Here is a 26408-nt window from a genome sequence, read left to right on the forward strand (position 1 = left end):
GGGGGAGCCCGAGATTCGGCCTGAGACCTCACGTCTTCACAACAACAGCGCTTCTCTTTGAAGTTACTTACCCCGATAAGGTAAATATTGAAGCGCGGTTCTCTCAGGGACGCGGGGTCGGTTGTGGTCTTGAACGTCCCCGCAGTAAACCCCTCTGAAAGAGGCCGAATATGTGCGAGGCGGCGCTGCCAGCCAGCTGAGCGCTTAACGGCCGTGTGACGCACTCGACCACGGCTGGGCTCGCGCGTGCAGTCCGAGGATTCAAAAGGTTCTGCGCGAGGCGAAGGCCCAACGGACGTCAACACACAACGGGCGAGTTTTTGTGTGGAAACAAGCGGTCAAACCCTGTTTTTATAAATACTTCACTCGACTGCGGGGACTGGTAATTTGCCGTTTTATAATTTTACAGCCAGAAGCGCGGGTTAGGAAAATAAAAAAAAGTTTTGTGTAATTTGTGAGGAGAAACGTAGCTGGCTAATGATGTGCGTAAGCAAGCTAACGGCTAACTAGCTGACGTTAGCTTTGTGGTAAATGACCGAAGAAGTTCAGTCACCAGACCAACCTAGACCACTTAGCTAGAGCTTAGTTAGCTCATCGGCTGCTTTCATCAGACATACTAAATACAGTGTTTGGCTACATTAATGCAACATAGCTAACTGCCTAGAAGCACCCACCTTAGTACCCCTGAACTAAATGTCAACGTTTCTAAATATCAGCGTTATCTTAGCTAACTAGCCAAATTATGCAAGATAGCGAGTGTCATTTCTTCTAGAGAATTTGAATATGTTAATCGGTCTGTATTTGTGTGGTGGCATGAATTAGTCATAGACAGCATGCCTGAATTCTTCACAGTTCTAAGATCCTCAGTTAGTTAATTTAACCTAGCTAGGATACCTAGGTTAGTTGTAACCCAGGTGTTAGCGTCCCACTGACAGTATGAATGGTCTCAGTCAAGACCAATAGCTAGAGGGTCATGAGCAGCCGTTTGACAACGTAGTTTCGCGCTTGGCTTGAATGCGTGAGTTCGTGTAACTTCATATCGTGCAATTTGTAACTTGCCTTTCAACTGTTTTTTTTTGGCATTTTGAAGCAGAGTTTTTAGAAATTATATTCGGCAACTCGGATCGACCAGCAGAGTCCCACTGACCTGTTGGATCAGTTGCTGGTGTTCTTCTGAGTGACGTTACAGATTACGTAGGAATGTTGATGTGGAATAATGACGTTATGACATGTTTACATTAGCATCAGATTAACTAACAGTAATCAGTAACTAACCCATCAGTAATTAGCCAGTAATTATCCTCATATTTGTATATACGTAGGAGATTAGATTTAGAACCCTTTTTAATCGCCTCTTTTGATTGTCTTGAATATTGTGATTTGTGACACCCACAGGTAATATAATGACCATGGCTTGATTTGGATCTGTTGCGTCTCGTGTGGGCCATAACTTTATAGCTACCCTTCATTGTTATGTCTCTCACTGTGGTGGGGTATCTTGTCTTTATAACTACCTTTTGCAGAGTTCTGCACAAGTGTCTGAGCTACAGCCATACAATGCCAGATGCAGGTTAATTATGAATATTTATGAATACTTATTTATGTGAATTTATTTATTTGAATAGTTTAATCTAATTGCTTCCGTTTAACATACTGTTGTGGAAAATAATATAGTTGTTGGACCGGTAATAGATTACTTGCGTCTCTGTCTTGTTTTCCTAAACTGTTTTGTGTATGTATTCAGTAGAACATTAAACATTAAGGTGGTGACATAAGTAAGATTATCTGTAGTCTTACAATTACTTGCTGTATCTGCACATCTCTGGAGGGCATGTTTCTGTGCATCTGTTCCTTTTGTGCTTTCACACTGTGCTGTCCATCTCCCAGCTGTCATTGGGTGCCTGAGGGGTAGAGGGTGGAGCCTGTATATGTAATAAAGGGGTGTGTCTGTGAAGCCTGTTTGGAGTAGGCTTGTCTGGTGCTATGTGCATAGCTGATTGGGCATATGTTCTTGGTGCCTCACTGCTGTGTACACACACACACACACACACACACTGCTGTTAGAGGAACTCCGTCTGAGCACTCTGGATCGTTGCTCTATTTCTTCACTTTTCATTTGAGTTATCACTGGTTTCAGTGCCGTAACACTACAAACTTTATTGGCCTGCCTGAACACACCTGAGAGAAAATTATCAGCAACTTCCTGAGCTTAATTGAGGTGTGCTGGAGCAAGCTGTGAGGGTCCTATAGGTTATAGTTAATGTCCTATAGGACTTCTGTGGCAGGGCTGGTTGTGCTAATGGTTAATCCACACTGTGATAATTGACCTCTATTAGCAGTTTAGCATTAGTTTTCAGCTGTAGTAAACACAGAATCTGTGATAATTCCTCACTTTGATGAGAAGCTGTGTCTGTGATAGATTTATCAGGTATCAATACAGTCTTCAGATTTACATTTAGTATTTACATCATCTCATATAACTAACTGCACTCTGGTTATAGATGTTGTTGGTAAACTGGGTAATACTATAATAATTTTCCATGTTTGTGGCCTTGGTCTGTAATATAATCACAGTCTGTTTAGTTTTTCAGCTTGCAGGTTATGTGATCTGAAAGTATTTCAGAATGCAACTAAATAACTCATTGTTTTCTTTCTGTTTTTTGTGTGTCTGTAGGAGTGTGTGAGATGTGAGGGATGGTTTGTGTGTATGTGTAAGTGTCCTGTACCCAGCTGTCACTATGAATGGGGACATGCCTCATGTACCCATCACTACACTTGCTGGAATCGCTGGCCTCACTGACCGTAAGAACATACAAACAAGCACACAAGGACATGGGGAATTCAACTGCACACACACTCACAACCCAGAAGAAGTAAATACACACACAGATGCTAGTCTATTTAAATGAAAGTACACACCCATTCACTTAATGACTAGATGCCATCTCACCTGCCACTGCTGCTTCTATTAATATAAATAAGGCTAGATATTATGGATCAACATCCCATAAATAAATTCTATTTAAACTGATTATTGTAAATTTCTTTGCTTACATAGGATTAGCTGTAATTCATGAGAAGCTGGTGTTTACAGTATGTGTATTGATAGTGTGAATTCTCTCATGTATCTCATGATACATAGTCCTTAGAATAGGACCCAGCACTGGCTCTGAAGAGTTACATTCATGGCATTTAGCTGACACTTTTATCCAAAGCAACTTAGTTATGACTGAGTACAACGTGAGCAATTGAGGGTTAAGGGTCTTGCTTAGGGGCCTATCAGTAGCAACTTGGCAGTGGTGGCGTTGAACCAGCAACCCTCCCCTACAAGTCAAGTATCTTAACCACTGAGTTACCACTGCCTTACTCTATTGAATGTAAACAATCATTTCTGTGCACGCTTTGCTAAAGTTTGTGTATGTCTGTGTGTGTCTGCATGTGCAGTGCTGAACCAGCTGCCCCTGCCCTCCCCGTTGCCCGGGACGACCACTAAGAGTGTGTTGTTCAGTGGGTGGGTGGTGGAGGAGGTGAGCCGGCTGCTGTCCTGCAGGGATGAAGGCCTGGCTCTTCAGCTCGCCAGCGCCCTCAACCAAGTCTCAACAGAACACATGTGATTGCTGAACACCCTACCTACCTTACTGCAGACATTTATTGTATTGGGAAAGCCTGGCTGGTGTACAGTTACAGTCTGTAGTCCATGTGCTGACCTGCACTGTTTGTGCCATTCAGAAGTCCTTCAACAGTCTTCAGCAGTTTTAGACTAAATGGTCAGATGTCCTGTGTCAGTCTGCGGCTGCTTGCACAGTTAAGGGTGTCACGCTGCCCATGCCAACAGGGAGATAGACTTGTACCTGCTCAACACACACAGCCATGCCAGTACCAGCTCAAGGTTATGATGTGTTGAGAATGGTAAACCACCCAAATAATATCTGGTCAGGTCTGGTCTGATGTTCAGAAATGTACAACTTACAAGGGTAATTGTGCACAGCTAACAACAGATATTATAGTCTGTAATTGTAGACTAGGTTGTGAGTGCAGGTGTTTGTAATTGCGTGGGTAGTGAGTAGGTGTGTGCCTGTTTCTGCAGAGAGCTGAAGGACAGTCTGAGTACTGATGATTTGGAGGGAGATGTTCCAGTCCTAATGCAGTTGCTACTGTCCAGAAACCCAAACATCTTCACAGCCACGACTACAGCCACAACCACACCCACAACCCCTCAGTACAGCACCCAGTCTGGTGAGATTTATATATACACACACACACACACACACACACACACACACACACACAAACTTACACTGCTACTGCATGACTTTTTTTAAAAAGGACTTAGATTTTATTTATTTGTTGTCAGTTGCAGGTTTATTGTAATACACATTCTTTGCTTTGATATTGTGTGATTGTGTTTCTAAGGTTTAGCTCAACAGGCAATGGCCCCACAGTACAAAATCACCCATAATTCCACACAGGGCAGCCCTGTCTCCACTAACTACCAGCAGGGCTCTGTGTCTCACAGCCCGTCTGGGTAAGTCCCTCACCGTGAACTCCGTAAGTCCCACCATGAACTGGATAATTCCCTCAGCAGAAAGCACAGTTCTTCATGAAGTAATTTTCTGCTGTTTCCCACTGCAGGCACTTTGTAGCAGGTCCGGCAGGGTCTGGGGGTCGCTTTGTTCCCCCGCAGACGAGCCCTGTGCCCAGTCCCTACACACCTCAGAGTCCTGTCACAGCCTACAGACAGTACTCCCATCCACCCACCTACAGCCAGCCCCAGCACCTGCAGCCAGGTGTGCTACACACCCACACAGCTGCATCCTAACACACCCACACAGCTGCAGCTAGGTGTGCTACACCCCACACAGCTTCATCCACACACTTAACTGCAACCACATGCGCAATACTCCAGACTACATTATAGTTCCACAGTCCATTATAGCTCTGTCCTAACACACACCTGTGGCTCAGTACACTATACTATATGCTATATATTATACTATATTGTACTCCACACTATACTATAGCAGCGCAGTGCTGCTTCCTGTCGTGTTTCATTCAAGGTCTCTGTCTCCCTCTGTAGGGTCTGTAGCAAGTCCCATAATGCCCAGTGTTATGAGGAGCACCCATGAGAGTAAGGTACTGATGGCTCTCTCTCTGTGCTGCTTCTACCCCCCAGCGCAGTGACTCTTCCCCTCACTTCTAAATGCTGCTGTCTGCCCCTGTAGGGTCAGGAGCGGAGCTTCTTTGGCCCTGGGCGTGAACCTGGCCCCGGCCTGCTGCTAGGCTCCGTGGAGAAGCCCCGGGGCCTGGGGCCCAGCCCGGGCGAGAAGGCAGGTGTGTATGACGCGCTGGGCTCCCCTTCTGGGGAGGTGGGCAAGGTGGCGGGGCGGGACGGGCAGGCCAGGCCGGCGGACATGGACCTGGGTGGAGTGTTTCCCAGTTCTGACCCAGAAGGAGAGCTGGTGGAGGCTCTGGCTGCCATAGAGAGGATGGAGAGTGAGGCTGCCTTGGAAACAGACCGTAGCGCGAAAGAGGTGCAGGACAAAGGTGAGACACTTGGACACGCGCTGACAAGGCAAGACACTTAGACATGCACTCACATATTCATAAACACACCCCCCCCCCCCCCCCCCCCAGATAAGCCTTTAAAGAAGAGGAAACAAGACTCCCACCCCCAGGAGCCTGGTGCAGGGTGTGGTGGGGGCGTGGTTGGAGGTCTCCGACTGGCCCCAGCCAGTGCGGTGGGCGGAGCCGAAGATGTCAGTGTTGCACACCATTGGCCACAGGAGCCTCAAGAGGGCGTGACTCCCAAACCGCTCCAGCACCACCACTGCCATGATGACAGGCATCCAGAAGCCCCCCGGCAGAAGCACAGGCCTGAGGGTCGCCACGCTGATGGAGAAGGCAGCCCACGGCATGCAGCTCAGTCCGCCAGCAAGCCTAGTGCCTTGCCCACCTATGTCCTGGGGGAACACGTTGGGCCAGGAGCACTTCCACCATATAAGGAGCCCGAGGGGGCGGGGCACGTAGGCATGGGCGACGGAGCTGTGCCCCAAGATTGGAAGCAGCCACGCGTGTGCCTTGAGCGACTGGAAGCAGAGTCAGACATGAAGAAGAGCGTGAAGCCAGTGGTGGTCCTACAGAAGCTCTCTGCAGACGAGGTGCAGCGGTTGACGAGGGAGAGAGACTCCCGCGCCAGCAAATCCAACAAGAACAGACACGCCTCTGGGAGATATGGGAAAGGTAGGAGAATAGACACGCCTCTGGGAGATATGGGAAAGGTAGGAGAATAGACACGCCTCTGGGAGATATGGGAAAGGTAGGAGAATAGACACGCCTCTGGGAGATATGGGATGTAGAAGTCACTGAACATGAACTGTGCAGTGCTGCAAGTTGTGGATACATTATTCTAGTGGCTATAGTGTGGAAAGGCGAGATCAGTATTATTTTGGTGGCTGTAGTGGCGTTAACACTGGGCAGTATGTGCAGTGGTGTTAACGTTGTGTGTGCTGGATTCTGAGTGTAGTGGTGTTAATGTGTGTGCTGGATTCTGAGTGCAGTGGTGTTAACGTTGTGTGTGCTGCAGGTGGGCTGGACCCGTCTGTGCTGAAGGATCTTCCCCCTGAGCTGCTGGCAGAGATCGAGTCCACCATGCCACTGTGTGAGAGAGTGAAGGTGAACAAACGCACACGCAGCAGCGCTAATGAGAGGCCACACTACGCAGAGGACAGCTCAGATGATCAGGACATCACCGCTGACTGTGAGTAACCACCTCTTAAGACTTATTAGGGTGCATGGTGCTGTATTAGAGCGGCATATGTTACAGTGATATGTTGCAGAGCATTGTGCTGCAGTGTGTTGTGTTGGTGTGACTGGTGTGATGCTGGTTCTGTGTGTGACAGTAGTGGCATCTTTGTGTGTCCCAGTGATGCGTAAGCGCCATAAGAAGGACCGTGACCACACGTGGGAGTATGAGGAGCGAGATAGACGGAGCTCTGGGGAACATCGGCGAGGAGTTCATGATGCTCGCAGGGGCTCAGGTGGTCGCTGGGACGACTCTGAGGACGACACACCCAGCCTAAGTGATGGTTAGATATATTTCAGTATGTCTATATGTCAATATATATCAGTACACTATAACAGTCTTTTTATTAGTATTTTATTAATGTACATCATAATGAATTGTCTTCATTAGTGCAATTAATGAGTGAATAAATTTAAAGATTGATCATTTATGTATCTCAGCTGAGTGTGTGTGTGGACATGCATTAGTTCCAGTGCTGAGTTGTGTGGTATGGTTTAGTTCAAGGTGTTCTTGTTAGTGTTTTTGAAGTGTGTGTGTGCGTGTGTGTGTGTGCGTGTGTGTGTGCGTGTGTGTGTCTTATAGTGGGACGGAACCTAAAGAAAAGGGAGAAACAGAAGAAGAGGAAAGCCTATGAGCCCAAACTCACTGCTGAGGGTAAAGCGCCTCCTCCCCCTGATCCCCTCCCTCTTATCATAAGCTCCTCCTCCTTATTTCTTTCCCTTCATGTCTGTGTGTGTGTATGCTTTCACTGTGCCAGTTATACAGGGAGACAACACCTGAAGTTGGCACCACATTTCACATTTTAACCAGTCCGGTTTCAGTCGTCTGTCCACGTTTGTTCAGTTTTGAGATGTAGAAGTTTGTTTACATTATGTAATTGGTGTGATTTGGCACACCATCATGCTGGTGACATAATCGGTGTAAACAAACCTTAATATTTAAAAAAATATCTAAGATCCCAATATCTAAAGCAGCACAAATGAAAATATTTACAGCACAGACGGGCCTTAGTGTGTGTGTGTGTGTGTGTGTGTGTGTGTGTGTGTGTGTGTGTGTGTGTGTGTGTGTGTGTGTGTTTGTGTTTGTGTAGAAATGATGGACTCCTCCACCTTCAAGAGGTTCTGCAACAGTATTGAGAGCATACTAGAGAACCTGGAGGAAGGGGACTTTACAGCTCAAGGTAGATACAGCTTTGGTAATCTTTCTAAAGTCCGATGCATTTATAGTTACGACATGGTTACTCATCTTCAAACTGTGTGTATGTGTGTGTGTGTGTTCGTTTAGATGATGATGAGATTCCACAGGAGCTGCTGTTAGGGAAACACCAGCTGAGTGAACTGTGCAGTGAGTCTGCTAAGATAAAAGCTATGGGCATCACAGACAGGGTGAGACTACCACAACTCTGCACATCTCCGGCACAACCCTACACAACTCAGTTCTACATGGATGTGCTGTCTGATATATGCAGTTACTGCCGTGTAGGTGAAGTCTAGTGCTGTGACCGTTTCCTCCCTCGCTCCCCCATACATGAAAACTGGTCACCTTTCAGCCAAATTCACCATTTTGAAAGATACATATTCACGTGAATCCTGTAGATTGTGCAGTTTTGTTTTTGAGGGTGGTGTTAGTTGGTATGCTCCCCTCATTCAACATGAATCCCTGCTCCCCACATTCTTAGACAACAGAGCAGCAGCACATGCATTTGACCTTTCAGAAATGGTCTTCATAAAGGTTTCTTGCTGTATAAAATAAACATTGTGTCATTTCATGAATCTGAAGTTCTTTTTATTAGTGTTTTATCCATGCCACCTTAAATGAAAAGAATGAAAGACAAGAAAATTAGATTTAAGGTGGAATGGAAAATGGAACAAAAAATTCAAATGAGAAGACGACTGTAGCTTCTTGTTTTGATCAGAATTTGAAGAGCTTTTGAACATTTTAAATGATTTCTATACATATGCCTAATTAAAGCCAAAACATTCTATAATTTTCGCTTGGTAAAGACAGGTTTTCAGCTGTGGTATATGACCATTTGGGCAGAAATGTGCTATGAGCAGCTCAAAACCTTTGGACATTTTCTGGATTCAGATGAGAAATTTGTTTGTGAATTTGACAAATATCCCCCTTCTCCAGTTTAGTCTCATGTGCTCTAGAGTGTTTAATTCTTACACTAAAATCAAGAAAATTGTGACGGAGAGGATGCTTTTGGGGTCACCTGCAGCGGGTTTTCTAAATTTCTCCCCCTTTTCAGTTCTCTCAGGTTTTCATGTCTGTCTGTCTTTTTCTGTTCAGATTCCCTCTGAGAAGCTGGTGAAGCTGTTGAATATCATGGAGAGGAACATTCTGGATGGATCCAGTCTGTCCACACTCATGAATCCTGTAAACTTCTCACTGATGAACACTCGACCCATTCCAGCACACCCTCCAGTTGGCATTGCTCACTCTCCTCCCCTTAACTCTCTCCTCTTCCTCAGGGCAATGAGGGTGAAGACGAAGAGCGCTTGTGGCGTGACCTCATCATGGAGCGTGTGACCAAGTCTGCGGATGCGTGTCTCTCGGCACTGCACATCATGACGTCGCCTCACATGCCCAAAGCTGTGTATATCGAGGACGTGATTGAGAGGCTGCTTCAGTTCACAAAGTTCCACCTGCAGAACACATTGTACCCTCAGTACGACCCTGTGTACCGCCTCGACCCTAAAGGAGGTCAGAAACTTGCATCGCCCTCTAAACATTGCTGCACCTAAACCTTGACTAAAGTCTGAGTGTGCCATTTCACTTGTGCTGAGTCATATTATACAATGCAGAGGAGACCTCAAAAAGACATCCTAGCCATAGCCAGAATTCCAGAAAACCTGCGTTTGACTCTTACATGTATGTTCGTTCTGCCACGATGACGTTTATTTGTAGTGGGCACATGAGTTTCAGGCTGCTCCCTATTGGTTGTATTTATAAGTGTGTAGTTGCAGCAGGCACACTGAGATTATTCTTCGGACAGTAGTCGGCTGTCTTTGGACACAGAGGAACTAGTTCAGTCACCGTGGGGCATACTGCATGTTCAAGATCACAGTTTTAACTTGCACCCAAAAAATTCTCACACACCACTGTGACGAGTATAATCAGCTCTCTTCTAGGAGTGTCAGTGGGTCACTGCTCTGGTCTGTGTGTGCCCTCTGCTCAGTGAGTCGTTTATTTTGTGGCGCTTTCTGGGCACTTGCAGGCTCCATACTGAGCTCCAAGGTGAAGAGGGCCAGGTGCTGCACGGCTAAGCAGAGAGTGATCGTTATGCTCTATAATAAAGTGTGTGACGTGCTCAGCAACATCTCTGAGCTACTCGACATCCAGCTGCTGACTGATACCACCATACTTCAGGTGGGACCACCCGCCTAATCCTGTCTGTCTCCTCTCCAACTCCCACGCTAACCTGTGTGTGGGTGTGTCTGCAGGTCTCATCCATGGGAATCACCCCTTTCTTTGTGGAGAATGTCAGTGAGCTGCAGCTGTGTGCTATTAGGCTGGTCACGGCGGTGAGTTCCTCTTCTGTGTTGTGTATTGCTTAAGCACTGCCGTAGATGTCCTGTTCAGACTACTTGTGTGTATGATAGTCATTCTCACAAATATAAATGATTCATTTATTTAGTTAGCTAAATGATGATTTATTTTTGTTCTAGTAAAATGATTGATATTTATGGAATTTAGCTGGTGCTTTTTATCCAAAGCGAATTACAATTATGACAGTACATTTTTTGAGCAATTAACGGGTAAGGGTTTTGCTCAGGGGCCAGTGGCAACTTTGTGGTGGTGGGCCGTGAACTAACAACCTTCTGATTACTAGTCAAGTACCTTAACCACTGAGCTACCGCTGCCCAGATTGATATATCAGCAGTAGTGCAGATTAAAGCAGATGGCATTATTTACAGATTTAGCCTAAGTTTTTATGGTAGTGCAATATAATAATAATGTGAGTGTGTGTGTGTCCAGGTGTTTTCTCGCTATGAGAAACACAGGCAGTTGATCCTGGAAGAGATCTTTACCTCTCTGGCCAGACTGCCGACCAGTAAACGCAGTCTCAGAAACTTCAGGTCTGTGTGTGTGTGTGTGTGTGTGTGTGTATGCACATATATTACATGTGCAATATTATTAGTGTGATATATTTGTACATGTTATTTGAAAAGTGTGTGTGTGTGTGTGTGTGTGTGTGCAGGCTGAACAGCAGTGATGCTGAGGGAGAGCCAGTGTATATTCAGATGGTGAGTGCTCTGGTGCTGCAGCTCATCCAGTGTGTGGTGCACCTGCCCTTAGACAGCGACAACACAGATGACGACCACAAGAAGGTAACACATGCATGCCACTCACTTTTGTGATGTGCATCACTCTCTTACCTGTGGTGAGGTACTTGGGCACTAGTTCTGCCCTGTCTGGAGTGTTGGGGGGGGGGGGGGGGTGCTGGCTTTTTAAAATCAGAATTTTATTAAGTGTCTGTTTTATTAAATAAACTGCAGTGTGACAAACTTGAAGAGTACGCCAATAATAATAAACAATACTGCACGGCAGAACAGATCATTAACTGTGTGTGTGCGTGCGTGCGTGCGTGTTTTCTCTTAGGTGGATGACGATGTGTTCATTACAAATTCATATGAGACAGCCAGACGCACTGCTCAGAACTTCCTCTCTGTATTCCTCAAAAAGTAAAATATTGTCCTCCACCACTCAACTGTTCTATCCATGACATTTACACAATCTTTTTGCAAGTGTTGAGACTCCTTCTCTGTGTGTGTGTGTGCGCTTTAGGTGTGGCAGTAAGCAGGGAGAGGAGGACTACAGACCACTGTTTGAGAACTTTGTTCAGGACCTGCTCTCTACAGTCAACAAGCCAGAATGGCCCGCCTCTGAACTCCTGCTCAGCCTTCTGGGGAGACTGCTGGTACCCACAGCTCCCCCTACAGACCAACACTCCCCACACCAACACGTCATACTGCGTCATACACCCAACATACGCCACTCTGATAACCCCTCACCTACCAAACACACTCATTCCTCCGCTCTTCCTTAGCTACCCCTCAGCTGTACAGTACCACACAGAGCTGTATCTGTAGGTGTGTGGCTGTGTGTCTGCAGGTGCATCAGTTCAGTAATAAGCAGACTGAGATGGCTCTGAGGGTGGCATCTCTGGACTACCTGGGTACTGTAGCAGCCCGGCTCAGGAAGGACTCTGTCACCAGCAACATGGACCAGAAAGCCATTGACCGCATACTGCAACAGGTACAGCTGCGCGTGTGTGTGTGTGTGTGTGTGTGTGTGTGTGTGTGTGTGTGTGTGTGTGTGTGTGTGTGTGTGTGTGTGTGTGTGCTTATTAAAAGGTGTGTGGCATGTGTGTGTTTCAGGCCTCAGGGAAGGATGAGACCCAGCAACTGCAGAAAGCTCTGCTGGACTTTATGGATGAGAATGCAGAGACTGATCCTGCACTTACAGTGAGTCAGAAACACACATACCACACACACGTACAGCATCTCACAAGCACACAATACACGTGCGCCACACAGCGCCGTGTCCTTTAGTGGGTGTGTAGACGTCCACTCCGTGTGTGTGTGTGTGTGTGTGTGTAGTTTGCGCGGAGGTTCTACGTTGCGCAGTGGTTCCGGGACTGTACTGCAGACTGTGAGAAGGCCATGCGCACCCAGAGCCACAAGGAAGATGAGTTGGAAGGAACGCACCATGCCAAAGAGCTGCATGCCACACAAGACATTCTGCACAGGGCTGAGGCCCGCAAAGCATTCCTCCACTCCGTCATCCAATCCGCCCCCAACCAGTTTACAACGCTCAGGTACTGTCTGAGAACACGCTGCAGACGCTTGGCTCAGGTGTGGGTGTGGGAGTGTGGGTGTGCGTTTCAGGATTGGTTCCTTGTTGTTTGTGAGATGATCTGGTTGTCTGTTTCTGTGTTTCAGGATGAATTGCAACACTGTGGACTATCAGGACTCCTGTCTTATTGTACGCTATCTGGCTTCTACCAGACCCTTTTCACAGAGCTTTGACATCTACCTGACCCAGGTACTACAGCCCATAACCTGACCCCTAACCTTAACCCATAACCTGACCCAGAGACTACAGCCCCTAACCTGACCCCATCTACACCTGTATGTAATCACAGCTTATTTAAAAATCTGAGCTTTTCTCATCAGCTTTAACCTCCAACTGGCCACAGTTCTACCACAGTTCTAAAAGATAACAGTTTTGAGTAAGAGTGGTGTGTTTGGTTTGTTTATGTATCAGAGCAAGTGTGTGTGTGTGTGTGTGTGTGTGTGTGTGTGTGTGTGTAATATTATATATAATATAATACATGTATTTGTGTTGTAGATCTTGAGGGTTCTGGGAGAGAGTGCGATAGCAGTGAGGACCAAAGCCATGAAGTGTCTGTCTGAGGTGGTGGCAGTGGACCCCAGCATCCTGGCTAGGGTAGGTTAACATAAGGGGGTAACGGTGGACCCCAGCATCCTGGCCAGGGTAAGTTAACATGGGGTGGTAACAGTGCACCCCAGCATCCTGGCTAGGGTCGGTTAACATGGGGGGTAACAGTGTACACCAGCATCCTGACCAGGGTAAGTTAACATGCGGCAGACACACTCAAATGTGTGTAATAAATTACTCTGTATGTGAGTGGTTCAGATGCAAAGAGCTGTAGGTTAATGATATCTGTAGATTAATATGCATAAAGATTTCTTCCATGGAGAGAACTAACTGCTCTCGGGGGGTGTATGTGTGTGTGTGTGTGTGTGTGTGTGTGTGTGTGTGTGTGTGTGTGTGTGTGTGTGTGTGTGTGTGTGGGGTGGGGGATTAGTCTGATATGCAGCGTGGGGTCCATGGGAGGCTGATGGATAACTCCACCAGTGTGAGGGAGGCAGCAGTTGAACTGGTGGGCAGGTTTGTGCTCAATCGGCCTCAGCTTATTGAGCAGTACTACGACATGCTCATCGAGAGGATACTGGTGAGTGTACAGACACACACACAGACACTCTCCCCTGCCCTCATGGTGCATGGGTTATTATTGCCTGTGTGTGTGTGTGTGTGTGTTATGCTGTAGGACACTGGTATCAGTGTACGTAAGCGTGTGATTAAGATTCTGAGGGATATCTGTCTGGAGCACCCAGGGTTCAGCAGGGTCACTGAGATGTGTGTAAAGATGATCCGCAGAGTCAACGACGAGGAGGGAATCAAGGCAAGCGACACCTGCAGCTCACTTGAATCTCAATAGCTGTACTGTGGTAGTATGGGACTGGTGGATGGCCTGCTGTAGGTGGTGGTCTGGGATTGGTATGTATTGTAATGTAGCTAGATAACGTGGGATTGGTGGGTAGTCTGCTATGTTGTTTTTGTTGTTGTTATTCCATAGGTGTTTTAGGATTAGCAGGTATTCTACTATAGCTGGACTGACACTGATTGTTACCCAGTTGATCAGTTTTCAGGGGCTGATGGTTAATCTGCTGTATGTAGATGGTGTGGAGTAGAGATTGACTTTAGCTCTGCTCTGTGTAGAAACTTGTGAATGAGACGTTCCAGAAGCTGTGGTTTACTCCAACTCCCAGTCACGACAAGGAGACCATGAACAGGAAGATCACCAACATCAGTGATGTGGTCAGTTCAACTAAACACTCAGTCTGACCTTCACCCCTTACCGAACACTCTGACCATTCCCCGAACACCGTGTGTTGTCTTCCTTCAGGTGGCAGCCTGTCGGGACTCTGGTTATGACTGGTTTGAGCAGCTCCTGCAGAATGTGAGTAGTTACCAGTTATTGACTCGCTGCACCACCAAGTACAGTTTACTACAGTATCAGTTAATCCACACTGACTCACTGTGACACCAAGTACAGTTCACAACAGTAGTTATCAGTTAGTCCACACTGACTCACTGCACCCCAAGTACAGTTTACTACAGTATCATTTAATCCAAACTGACTCACTGTGACACCAAGTGCAGTTTACTAGAGTATCACTTAATCCACACTGACTCACTGTACTGTTTACTACAGTAAACTCTCTCCCTCTCCAGTTGTTGAAATCCGAAGAGGAATCTTCGTACAAACCCACCAGGAAAGCTTGTATGCAGCTAGTGGATAATTTAGTAGAGTATATCCTCAAATATGAGGCAGCTCTTACAGGTACATATGCATATTTTTACACACACACCTGCTGTCAACAAATATTCTAAATTCTTTTATATAAATGAATGGTGAAAATGACCTGCACTATTATGTAGGGCTGAAATGATTCCTTGAGAAACTCAAGTAACTCAATTACTAAATATCAGTGCAAATTCATAACATCAAACATTCTTTTAATCCATATAACTATATTCCCAATATTACTAAACCCAGAATGTTATATGGCATGTAGATGTGCTAAATTAGGTTTTGCTCTTACAAGTACTGTATGCAATTTAAGCAATCTAAATTGTATATTTGCTATTAGTCTTTAATAAAGCAAAAGTATTTATCTAATTATAATTAGATAATTTATCTAATTATCTAATTATTTGATTAATCGATAGAATACTAAAATCTATTAATGCATTTACCTGAAGCTTTTATCCAAATTGACTTACAATTATGAGTGAGTACAACTTGAGCAATTGAGGGTTAAGGGTCTTGCTCAGGGGCCCAACAGTGGCAACTTGGCAGTGGTGGGGCTTGAACCAGCGACCTTCCTATTACATGTCAAGTACTTTAACCACTGAGCTACCACTGCCCAAATGCAGTTGGATGCAGCCTATGTAAGCTATAGTTAGACTGTCATTCCAGCACTAGCAACCTGAGGGCACATGACATGCGCCCATATGAATATGGCCTGACATCCACTACTGTGTTTTTATACTAGCTAGTGTTTTGGGAGTTCTGGTTTTAAGAATGTAAGTAGACTATTTTTCTCTTAATAACAGCACTTTATTGTATCCGTCAGGGTAAAACATCTGTTTCACATTTCTCAGAATTGTGCCACTTGCAAAGTTTTTGTTAAAATAAATGTAAGCATGTGGGCTACGGTACTGTATTAAGTAGATCTTGACTAGAGACAAAAGTACTGCAGGTCCCCAAGGTTTGGTTATTTTTTCCCATTTCATGTAAAGGGAAAATGTTTAAATAAATGTGTCTGTACACATAGTAGTGTCTCTGGCTGTACTGGGCTGATGTAGCTAATACTACGACATACGGTAAATTGCAATATCTTATCTCCCTGGTGAACCCTTGGTGTGATATGGCAGTCACTGGCCTGTGCTGACCTAATGTTGGGTAATCAAGCTGCACAGAGTCTGTTGGAGTCTGATGACCAGAACACTTGACTCTCTGAGCCTCGTCATGAGGCTCACATCACACAATCTGATAGGTTAGAGGGCTTGCGTGCATAGGATAGCCCTCTACAATGTCAGTTTATAGCCTCCGGTACTGCGACATGAATCAAAACAATGTATTGTGTGCATGTACACAATAAACACAATATACTCACATGACACCAATTGTGCTAGACATTGCAATGACAAATAATATTGATTTATGGTTGTCTTGGATTGTATTGTATTGGATATTATCTGTAAATGTAATAAGTATTTATTACAATTTTCTCTGAATGGTGTCTTTTCTGTGTGTGTGCCTGTGTGTGTAGAGCACAAGAGTGTAAATTCCACACGTTTAGTAGCCTGCATTACCACTCTCTACCTGTTCAGCAAGATCAGACCTCAACTGATGATCAGACATGCCATGACTATGCAACCCTACCTCACCACCAAGTGCAGCGTGAGTCTCTCAGCACCCACATACACCTGCACACAGTCATGAGTGTGTAGTTCCATCTTCCCACCAGCTATTTCTGGAGCATCACTACTGAGAATGTGCTTTTACTTCAGTGCCATCTGAGGGGCCTTTTGTGGATTTAAGATGTTCCTGTGTGTGTGTGTGTGTGTGTGTGTGTGTGTGTAGTCTCAGAGTGACTTCATGGTAATCTGTAATGTGGCTAAGATCCTCGAACTGGTGATTCCTCTGATGGACCACCCAAGTGAGAACTTCCTCACCACTGTGGAGGAGGACCTGATGAAACTCACCATTAAATACGGCATGACGGTGAGTCTGAAACACACACACACACACACACACACAAACGCATTGCATACGCACGCATATATGGCTCTGATGAATCTCGTAATGAATCGTGGGAGGGCGGTGAATTAAACTCGCAGACACATAATATGTAAAAATTAACTTATTTGCTTTTATTTCCAAATAGAGATTTTAAATTTAATGAATAGAATGCTTTTAAAATTATTTTAACAACCTGAGATTTTATAAAATATAAATATATTTAATAAAGTTTTGTGATAAACCATTTCAGAAATCCTTTAGTAAACAGAAGTTTTGTATTGTGCTTTTTTTTGCTTGCTTGTTTATTTTGAAACATGCTGGACTCAATACCTTCATAACTACACACGGGCCAGTATGTGCATACGTAACTACACACGGGCCGGTATGTGCATACGTAACTACACACGGGGCCGGTATGTGCATACGTAACTACACACGGGGCCGGTATGTGCATACGTAACTACACACGGGGCCGGTATACGTGTATATACAAATGCACACGGGCCATTTTGTGCATATGTAACTACACACGGGGCCGGTATACGTGTATATACAAATACACATGGGCCCAGTGTGTGCATACGTAACTCCACATGGGCCCAGTGTGTGCATACATAATTACATACGGGCCGGTGTACGTGTATATACAAATACACACGGGCCAGTATGTGCATACATAACTACATACGGGCCAGTATGCGCATACATAACTACACATGGGCCGGTATATGTGTATATACAAATACACACGGGCCAGTATGTGCATACGTAACTCCACAAGGTCACCACCTTTCTGACATTCCCTAAATGTCTATTCTCTCTGACCATCTCTGCCCCCCACAGGTTGTGCAGCACTGTGTGAGCTGTTTGGGTGCAGTAGTGAATAAGGTGACCCATAACTATAAGTTTGTGTGGGCGTGTTTTAACCGGTACTACGGTGCCCTGACCAAGCTGAAGGTGCAACACCAGGAGGGCAGAACTAGCCTGGGCGGAGTGACCCCCAACACCAACCCTGCCACTAAAGCAGCCCTGCTGCGTTCCCTCTTCACTGTGGGGGCGCTGTGCCGACACTTCGACTTCGACCTTGAGCACTTCAAGGGCCCCAGCAAGGTACACACATGCACACAGGCCACAGCAAGGTACACACACAGTTCATGGGCTCCAACAAGGTATCTGATTTTTTAATACCACAGCACAGTGTAATGATTTAACCAGCTCAAAAACGCAATATTATATTCAAATTCAACTCACACACCCTATTAAAATCAGTAATTGGTGGGATTCACTGTGATTCTTTATAGTTAGGTGTGTGTGCGTGCGGGTGTGTGTGAGAAGAGATGGTTGTGTTTGTGAATGAGGTAAGTTCATAGTTGTTGTAATAAATATACTGTGTGTTTGCAGATAGCAATAAAAGAGAAGGTTCTGGAACTGCTGCTGTATTTTACCAGTCATGAAGACGAGGAGGTTCAGAGTAAAGCCATCATTGCACTGGGTAGGACACACCCACACCCAAACACATACACTCTCTCTCCTAATCTCTCACACACACACACACCCCTCATCATCTCACTTCCACTCATCACATACACACATGCTCATTACCAGCAAACACAATAACTTCTTATTAGGATAACAACTCACTCTTCTCGTCAGTGCTATCATTCAGAGAGTTCAGTCGACAATCTAAACAAACTCTCTGCATCTTAACAAACTGCAGTTTAACAAACTCTCTGCAGATTAACAAACGGCAAATTGGAAAAGATAAAATATTTGTAAAGGATCCTTGAGTATGAGAGAGGTGCTATATAAATGTAAACAATAATAATAATAATAAATTCATAAACTGCATATTAACAGACTGTAGATTAACAGACTTATTTTTATTTTTTTGGTTCTCTGATTCTCTCTCTCTCTCTGTCTCTTCCTCATTTTCACTCTATGCCTTTCCTTTCCCATCACTCTCTCACTCCCTCCCTTTCTCTCCCTCTCTCTTGTCCTCACACTCAGGGTTCATGTTTATAATGCACCCCAGTCAGATGTTTGTGCTGGAGGTGAAGACTCTCTATACTGGGTTGTTGGCTGACCTGAAGAGCTCTGTCACATTGAAGATACAGGTGCTTAAGAACCTGCAGATCTACCTACAGGAGGAAGACTCACGCATGCAGGAAGCTGACAGAGAGTGTAAGACTTTCTCTCACTCACACACACGCAAACACACCACACGTCACACTTTTCATTTATGGGCAGTAGTAGTTCAGTGGTTAAGGTACTTGAATCGTAATCAGAAGGTTGCCAGTTTAAGCCCGAACACTGCCATGTTGCCACTGTTGGGCCCCTGAACAAGGGCCTTAAACATGATTGTAAGTTGTAAATTACTTTGGATAAAAGCGTCAGATAAATGCAGTGAATGTAAATTTGTATTGCTGCTGTTATGGTTTTCAGAGTTTGGAAAAACTGCATTTTATGTCCCCCACTCAGGCCTTGCAGTTAAAGAGCTTCCTTTATTCATATGAATTAACCAGCTTTAACTGAGCTTCCTATAGTCATATGAATTAACCAGCTTTAACTGAGCTTCCTTTAGTCATATGAATTAACCAGGTTTCTGGCCGTTGGAAAACATGGACTGAAAGAAAACTGAATAATTTACTGGAAAACATATGTATTCTTTACTTGCTCTGTGTGTATGTTTGTATGCATGTGTGTATGTGCACAAATGTGTGTGTGTGTGTGTGTGTGTGTGTGTGTGTGTGTGTGTGTGTGTGTGTGTGTGTGTGTGTGTGTGTGTGTGTGTGTGTGTGTTGTGTCCCTGCAGGGCAGAAGCTGTCTAAAGCAGAGGACCTGAAGGAGATGGGTGATGTGTCATCTGGAATGAGCAGCTCCATAATGCAGCTGTACCTTAAGCAGGTGCTAGAGGCCTTTTTCCACACACAGTCCAGCGTCCGACACTTCGCTCTCAACGTCATCGCCCTCACACTCAGCCAGGGGCTCATACATCCCGTACAGGTACGTATATACACGCGCGCGCGCGCACGCTCACACACACACACACACACAAAGAGTCCAGCGTACGACACTTTGCTCTGAACGTCATCGCCCTCATGCTAAGACAGGGGCTCATACACCCCATACAGGTACACACACCGCTACCCTCCTGCCCACCCATCCACACACCAAACATTCTGTCTTTCCTCCTAACACAGTGTGTGCCATATTTGATCGCCATGGGAACAGATCCCGAACCCAGTATGAGGAATAAAGCTGATCAGCAGCTGGTGGACATCGACAAGAAGTACACGGGCTTCATCCATGTGGGTAACACACACACACACACACACATGGTTAACACACATGGGTAACACACACCCGCTAAGTGGTGGCATTAGGAACTTAGCTAGCAGGTTAGCTACATGCTGATAGGTGAAGAATTTGGAAAGTGTTATGAGATCACATCACTTGGTAACAAAGAAAATGCCTGTAATTCCCTCAAGGCCTTTCAGGCAGCTGAGAAAAATGGTTTCTTTGCGAGAGAGCTATTCACTTTGGTGTGTATTTGCGACTTAGTGTCTACATGCACAAAACGCAAAAAACAAATGGAAAAACTGTAAAAGCAGTTTTTATGGGGGAAAGGTGCAGAGTCATTTGAGGAGAGAAGGGTAGGACTCAGTCCCCTTCCTCTGCTCTAATGAGTCTGTGCCCTTCCTCTGCTTGGGGGAAGGGTGCAGGCACATCCGAGCGGGGAAAGTGTACATTACAACAACTATATGCACAGAACAATATTCACTATGTACCATTTTATTTTTGATTTCGTCTTCATCAAAGGACTCGAATGCTCAGAAGCCCCGTTATCTTTGACACCACTTTCTAAATGTGCTGAAACTTCAGCAGCTGTACATTTTTTGCACATTGTAGCTAGCTAGATGTCGATTGAAAAAAGAAGGAAAGGTTTCTGATGTGAGGGGTCAATCCTTAGTGAATTCATGATTCTATTAGTCAGATTCACACAAATTCCACACAAATAAGTCCTTAGTGACACTCGAACATACGATTCACATGTAGGTGCGTTGTACCTCTATTTATTGCCTAACTCCGATCAAAAGAAAGGGCAGAGACTATAGATTCAGGAAATGTTTGAACCATATTCCTCCATTGTATTATCGCAAAGAACTTTTGTAAGAACCATTATATTGCAGTTGTATGGAAATGTTAATTATTTGGTGTACTGATCATCACTATCAATGTTGCTTTCGTCAAGATTCCTACCCAGGGAATTCTGACAATTGCCCCTTCTGAAGTGCTAGGAGTATTCACCAGTCTTAAAAAAACAAAACTCATGCACTTAAAAAACAAAAGCTCATGCACTTAAAAAACAAAAGCTCATGCACTTAAAAAACAAAAGCTCATGCACTTAAAAAACAAAAGCTCATGCACTTAAAACAAAAAACCATGCACTTAAAACAAAACTCATGCACTTTATTCTTTAGAACATGTAATACTATAAAGAAAAGGAAGGCTTTACATGGATTGAGACCCAAAGTTCACCATCACAGGAATGAAATTCTTCTCACAGATGGCCTTCTGCAACTGTGTAATGAATGCTGTGCCAGGTTAACTGGTTTAACAGGTTAAAGTATGTTCAAATTCTCACTTTTACTGGGGTGGTTTTGCTGCACTGTGTTCAGATTTGTTGAACCTGATCCACACAGCATTGACTCTTAAACACAAAAACTGACTCTAGCCTAAGAGTACCCAATCCTGGTCCTGGGGATTTACCATCTTGCAGAGTTTAGCTCCACCCCCAATCAAACACACCTGATTCAGATGATCAAGATCTTGAGGGGCATCTGACTATATGAGCCAGGTGTGTTGGATCTGAACTCTCCATTGTAGTAGATTTTCCAAATTCTCCCCTAATTTGACCAGAACTGACCACCCTTGCTCAAGGTATTATGGCATCCTGTCACTGTAGAATATCAGAGAATGTTGTATGATGTTCAAGTCACAAGATGTTAAACATTTGAGATGTGTGTTTGAGGTCTTCTGACAGATGCTTTGCTACCTTTCTCAGAAAATAAAAACATGTTAATTGATGCGGGCTTCAGTACTGATCAACGAAAGGATACAATATTGCAAACAGTGTTAAATACTCTCTGAGGGTGCACAGGTGATGGTGTTAATAAAGGCCCTTCATTGGGATAGTGAGGGCCCTTCACTGGGTCTAAATAAGTGAACAGTAGTTGTCAGAGCTGTAGATTATGATGATCTGGTTATAATGGTGTTTGTGATGACTGATGTGGTGGTGGTGATGAAGCCTGTTTGGTTTGGCTGTGTTCCAGATGAAGGCCGTGGCTGGGATGAAGATGGCGTTCCAGGTGCAGCAGGCCGTGATGGGAGCGAGTTGTGCAGTGATCCGTGGATTCAGGAAGGATGAGTCCCACACAGCCCTGTGTTCTCACCTCTACAGCATGGTGCGCACCAACAGGACCCAGCGCAGAGCCCTCCTCATCTCCCTGCTCAACCTGTTTGATGACACCTCGGTCAGTACACACACACACACACACACACACACACACACACACACACACACACACACACTTGTCTGTCTCTCTGATGATCTGCCTGTCTGTCTAACTGTCTCTGTCTGCCCATCTGCTTGTGTCTCTCTCTGAGCAGAAGCTGGAGGTGAACGCTCAGCTGTTCTTGGCTGATAACCTGGCCTACTTCCCCTATCAGACTCAGGACGAGCCGCTCTTCATCATGCATCACATAGACATCACACTGTCTGTGTCTGGCAGCAACCTGCTACAGACCTTTAAAGAGGTACAGAGCACACACACACCACTCTTATAAGCAGACTGTGCTCATTGTATTTGTAGTGTGCATGCATGTTTGTTGTGTTTGTGCACTCATTTGTTTTTGTGTGTGTGTGTGTGTGTGTGTGTGTGTGTGTAAAATAAAAAAATACATATACACATATATATACAGTCTTTATTGAAGGCTCCGAAGCACACTAGGAGGAAGGGCCACCAGCGGGTGAGAGCTGAGGAAGAGGAGAGAGGTGGCACTGATGAAGAGCAGACTGTGGGGGAAGCAGCAGAGCAGGAAGAGGAGGATGATGTGGGTGTAAGGAAGGCTAAGGAGACAGAGGTGTATGCAGTCTCGGGGGCGGGGCCAGGAGCGGAATCAGACTCCGACTCAGAGCTGGAGGATGTGGATGCGGTCATGGAGCGTCTCCCTGATGACTCAACACCCCTGCTGGACTTTGCTCGGGCATCACAGGGGATCCTGCTATTGCTCGTCCTCAAACAGCACCTCAAAAACCTCTACGGCTTCTCTGACAGGTACACACACACGCAACATGCACATATACATACCATAGTCAAAACATCTCAGAGGGGTCTCACCTGAGTGGGTGGGTGTAAAATGAATTCTTAATTAATATGAACTATGATGGCAGCACACACTTAAGCACATACTCTACAGTTTAGGGGATGCAGTTGGTCAGATCGACCCCTACTGTGTGCATTCAAAACACAGACTAACGTTTTGCCCCACCGTGATTTTTGTTTGAAGAATGCATTCATGGACAGAATTAGAATATTGATGGTAGACAATCTTATGTGACATAACACAGTTTATCAACGGGTGATGCAAAGGAAGGACTGGCCGTTTTAAAAGTGGGAGGTATTTTGTGTGTCTGCTTTACTGGGGGGATATAACACAACCCCTCCCATGGAGCCCTGGACACACCCCTCCTACTGAACTGTCAATAAATGGTTAAGCTCCCAGATCTTCTGCTCAGGCTTTACCTGCATGTCAGGCATGTAGCGTGTAGCTGTGTGGGTCTGTCCATATGTGGCTCTGTCCGTGTGTGCGCACGCGTGCATGTGTGATGGTGAGTAAGGCCTCTCTCCTCTATCTGTAGTAAAATCCAGAAGTACTCTCCATCCGAGTCAGCCAAAGTCTATGACAAAGCCGTCAACAGGAAGTCCAGCATCCACTTCAACCCTCGTCAGACCGTTGATTTCTTGTCCAACAACATGCTCAGTGAGCTCACCGATGACCTAAAGAGAAAGATCGTCAGGCAGTTCCTTGATGTGAGCGCGCGCGCACACACACACACACACACACACACACACACACACACACACACACACACACACAGCCCTCTACCACTAAACACTCTTATTGAAGTTTTACACATCTCTGGACTGACAGCAGGTTATAGCACGTCGCTGATGTCAGGTTTGATGTGTTTGTATGTTTGTGTGTGTTGTTCTGCAGTTTAAGCTGTTGATGGAACATCTGGATCCTGATGAAGAGGAGGAGGAAGGTGAGACTGGCATTGCTGTTCGGAACAAAGCCATCTCGGCCCTGCTGGACGGGGCGGGTGGAGCAAGCCCACACGACCACCGCCCAGCCGCGTCAGACGAGGACAACAGTGAGGGAGACAAGCCACCAGGAGTGAGCGCACCCTGCATACACACAGACCCACACACGCCTCTATATACCTTACTGGTCAGAGATTTGAACACAAGCGTCTTAATACGTTTTCCTCACATTCATTCTATATTTGGATTATTTTACAGTTGGACTGATGGACTGGTGTTTTTTCTACAGTATTATGGACGTCCAATAAACTGACGTTCTCTTTACAAAGGTTACGGAGATCAGTCCACAAAAGAACATGCTTTTAAAAACACATTTTATCTGGCCATAAACTATTTATGTAAAGAGCAAATTTATTTTAATATGACCTTTTAGGTAAAACGGCTGTATGAAAGAACAACTTGTCCATATTTTTGACTCGTACTCTACATCTCTGGGTGTTTGACTCGTACTCTACATCTCTGGGTGTTTGACTCGTACTCTACATCTCTGGTTGTGTAGGTTATGCTTGTTGCTCTCATTTTGGACCTTTTTCTAACAGTGTATTACTTTACACACCACTTAATGTGAATGTGTCATACTTAGTATGACTGTGTGCTTTCCTGGAAATTGAGTTCATGACCATAGTTTTACTACCACTATGGTCTACCTGCTGCTCCACCCAACATGAAAGTAGTTACTGTTCCACATCCCTTCTGTTAGAGGAACCCCCCCAATTGATACAAGACCCCCCCCACCACCCAACAGTAAGTGGCTGTTACAGCTGTGTTCTTGCACCCCCTGCAGGTGTCTCGACGTGGGAGGAAGGTGGGGGAGTGTGCGGACACTGTTCTGGCTAACACGAGTGAGTCTGTGAGTGCGCTGGATATCGTGGCCCTGCACTGCCCACGGTATCACATCCGGCCACAGCTGGCCCGCGTCCTGCAGCGCACGGACCAGGGCTACAACGTACGCTGGATGGCTGGGTCCTACTCCAGCGCCTGGACTGAGGCACGCCGCAAGGAGGGACGCAAGCTCGTGCCCTGGGTGGACACCATCCGCCACACAGACATCATCTACAAAAAGATCACTCTCACCAGCGCCAGCAAGCTCAGCCACAGAGTGGCTCAAACGCTAAGAGCTCTGTACTCTAGCAAGGACAGGAACCCCAGTTAATCTCTCACAAACACACTCACACATACACACTCCTAATCTACCCTTTTGAGACGCTCTTGATCACTAATGCTAGACTCAGCTTGGCAGTGCACTGATGCTGGCCCTCTGAGGGTGTGCGTGGTCGTAACACTTGACTGAAATGTTTGGAGAAACATTTGTAAGGGTGCTTCTTCGCTGCTGTGCAGCACAACTCCTATATTCCTGTATCATAGTTTAACAGAAAAATATTGTTTATATCTATTAAAAAATTTAAATATTTACTGAATGGAGAAGAAAATTCGTTTATTCATGTTTTTACCTTTTTTTGTTAGCAACAGATGGCTTTCTATAGTTTGGCTCTTCCTTTAAAAGCAGATAATTCTTTTCTGTGGAACGGTTTATTGGTTTTGTACGATAACGGTGTGGCTGTAATTTATTGTGTAAAGCGTGCAGTATGCGGTCCAGCCAGTGGCCAAGCACGTCTGCTGGAGGCCAAACCACAGGCCTCTGATGGAACAAATACTGCAATAAATTTTGTACTTCTCTTATGTCAAAGTCTTCTTTTTGTGTCTTGCAGTTTCTGCCCACTACTGTGAGTGCAGTGGGGCGTGTTCCTGACCCATCACGACCCAACAGGGCGTGGAGTTGTTCTAGAGCTTTGAACCTTTGAACCATGGACATGTCTGCCAGATGGACATTTCTCTCCAGAGAGGATGTGTTTTGATTCTGTATGAAGACGTCACTGTTGACTGCATTGTAGCACTATTGGTGTACGCACCTCTGACAGCCTCTTACTAAAAATGAAAATTATACTGCAGTACCTGGGCATGTTAAACCTCTTAGAAACACTGCTTGATTGACAATTATTTTCAAGAGGGTATAGTTGTAGTGTTGGAGTTTACATCTTTTCATAGAGGACTTTAATTATTTAAAGACAGGATATATATTTGACCGTGCTTA

The 26408-nt window shown here is 45.3% G+C and overlaps 1 protein-coding gene across 3 annotated transcripts; it reads left to right on the plus strand.

Annotated features, from left to right (window-relative positions):
- On the plus strand, positions 1–25996 carry nipbla (NIPBL cohesin loading factor a). 3 transcript variants are annotated; one of them, XM_035526044.1, is made up of 45 exons: positions 1–80; positions 2675–2802; positions 3445–3610; positions 4088–4236; positions 4414–4525; positions 4633–4787; positions 5078–5133; positions 5223–5544; positions 5635–6240; positions 6584–6757; positions 6900–7085; positions 7385–7456; positions 7893–7982; positions 8087–8187; positions 9095–9181; positions 9277–9508; positions 10023–10174; positions 10249–10329; positions 10784–10884; positions 11007–11136; positions 11408–11490; positions 11594–11726; positions 11921–12064; positions 12187–12273; positions 12409–12626; positions 12751–12853; positions 13160–13258; positions 13641–13787; positions 13884–14018; positions 14336–14434; positions 14523–14576; positions 14852–14960; positions 16456–16586; positions 16770–16910; positions 17772–18038; positions 18330–18420; positions 18936–19109; positions 19741–19931; positions 20129–20236; positions 22262–22462; positions 22599–22745; positions 22911–23266; positions 23851–24022; positions 24210–24389; positions 25101–25996. In XM_035526044.1, the coding sequence occupies exons 2-45, from the start codon at positions 2739–2741 to the stop codon at positions 25467–25469; spliced, it is 6975 nt and encodes a 2324-aa protein (XP_035381937.1). In that variant the 5' UTR covers positions 1–80; positions 2675–2738; the 3' UTR covers positions 25470–25996. The 3 variants fall into 3 exon arrangements, with proteins under 3 accessions (XP_035381937.1, XP_035381939.1, XP_035381938.1); XM_035526046.1 differs by having other exon boundaries at positions 6924–7085; XM_035526045.1 differs by lacking the exon at positions 1–80 and adding an exon at positions 89–382.
- The last annotated feature ends 412 nt before the right edge of the window (positions 25997–26408 follow it).

Source organism: Electrophorus electricus, chromosome 5 (genome assembly GCF_013358815.1).
Source record: "Electrophorus electricus isolate fEleEle1 chromosome 5, fEleEle1.pri, whole genome shotgun sequence".
NCBI classification, from domain to species: Eukaryota; Metazoa; Chordata; class Actinopteri; order Gymnotiformes; family Gymnotidae; genus Electrophorus; species Electrophorus electricus.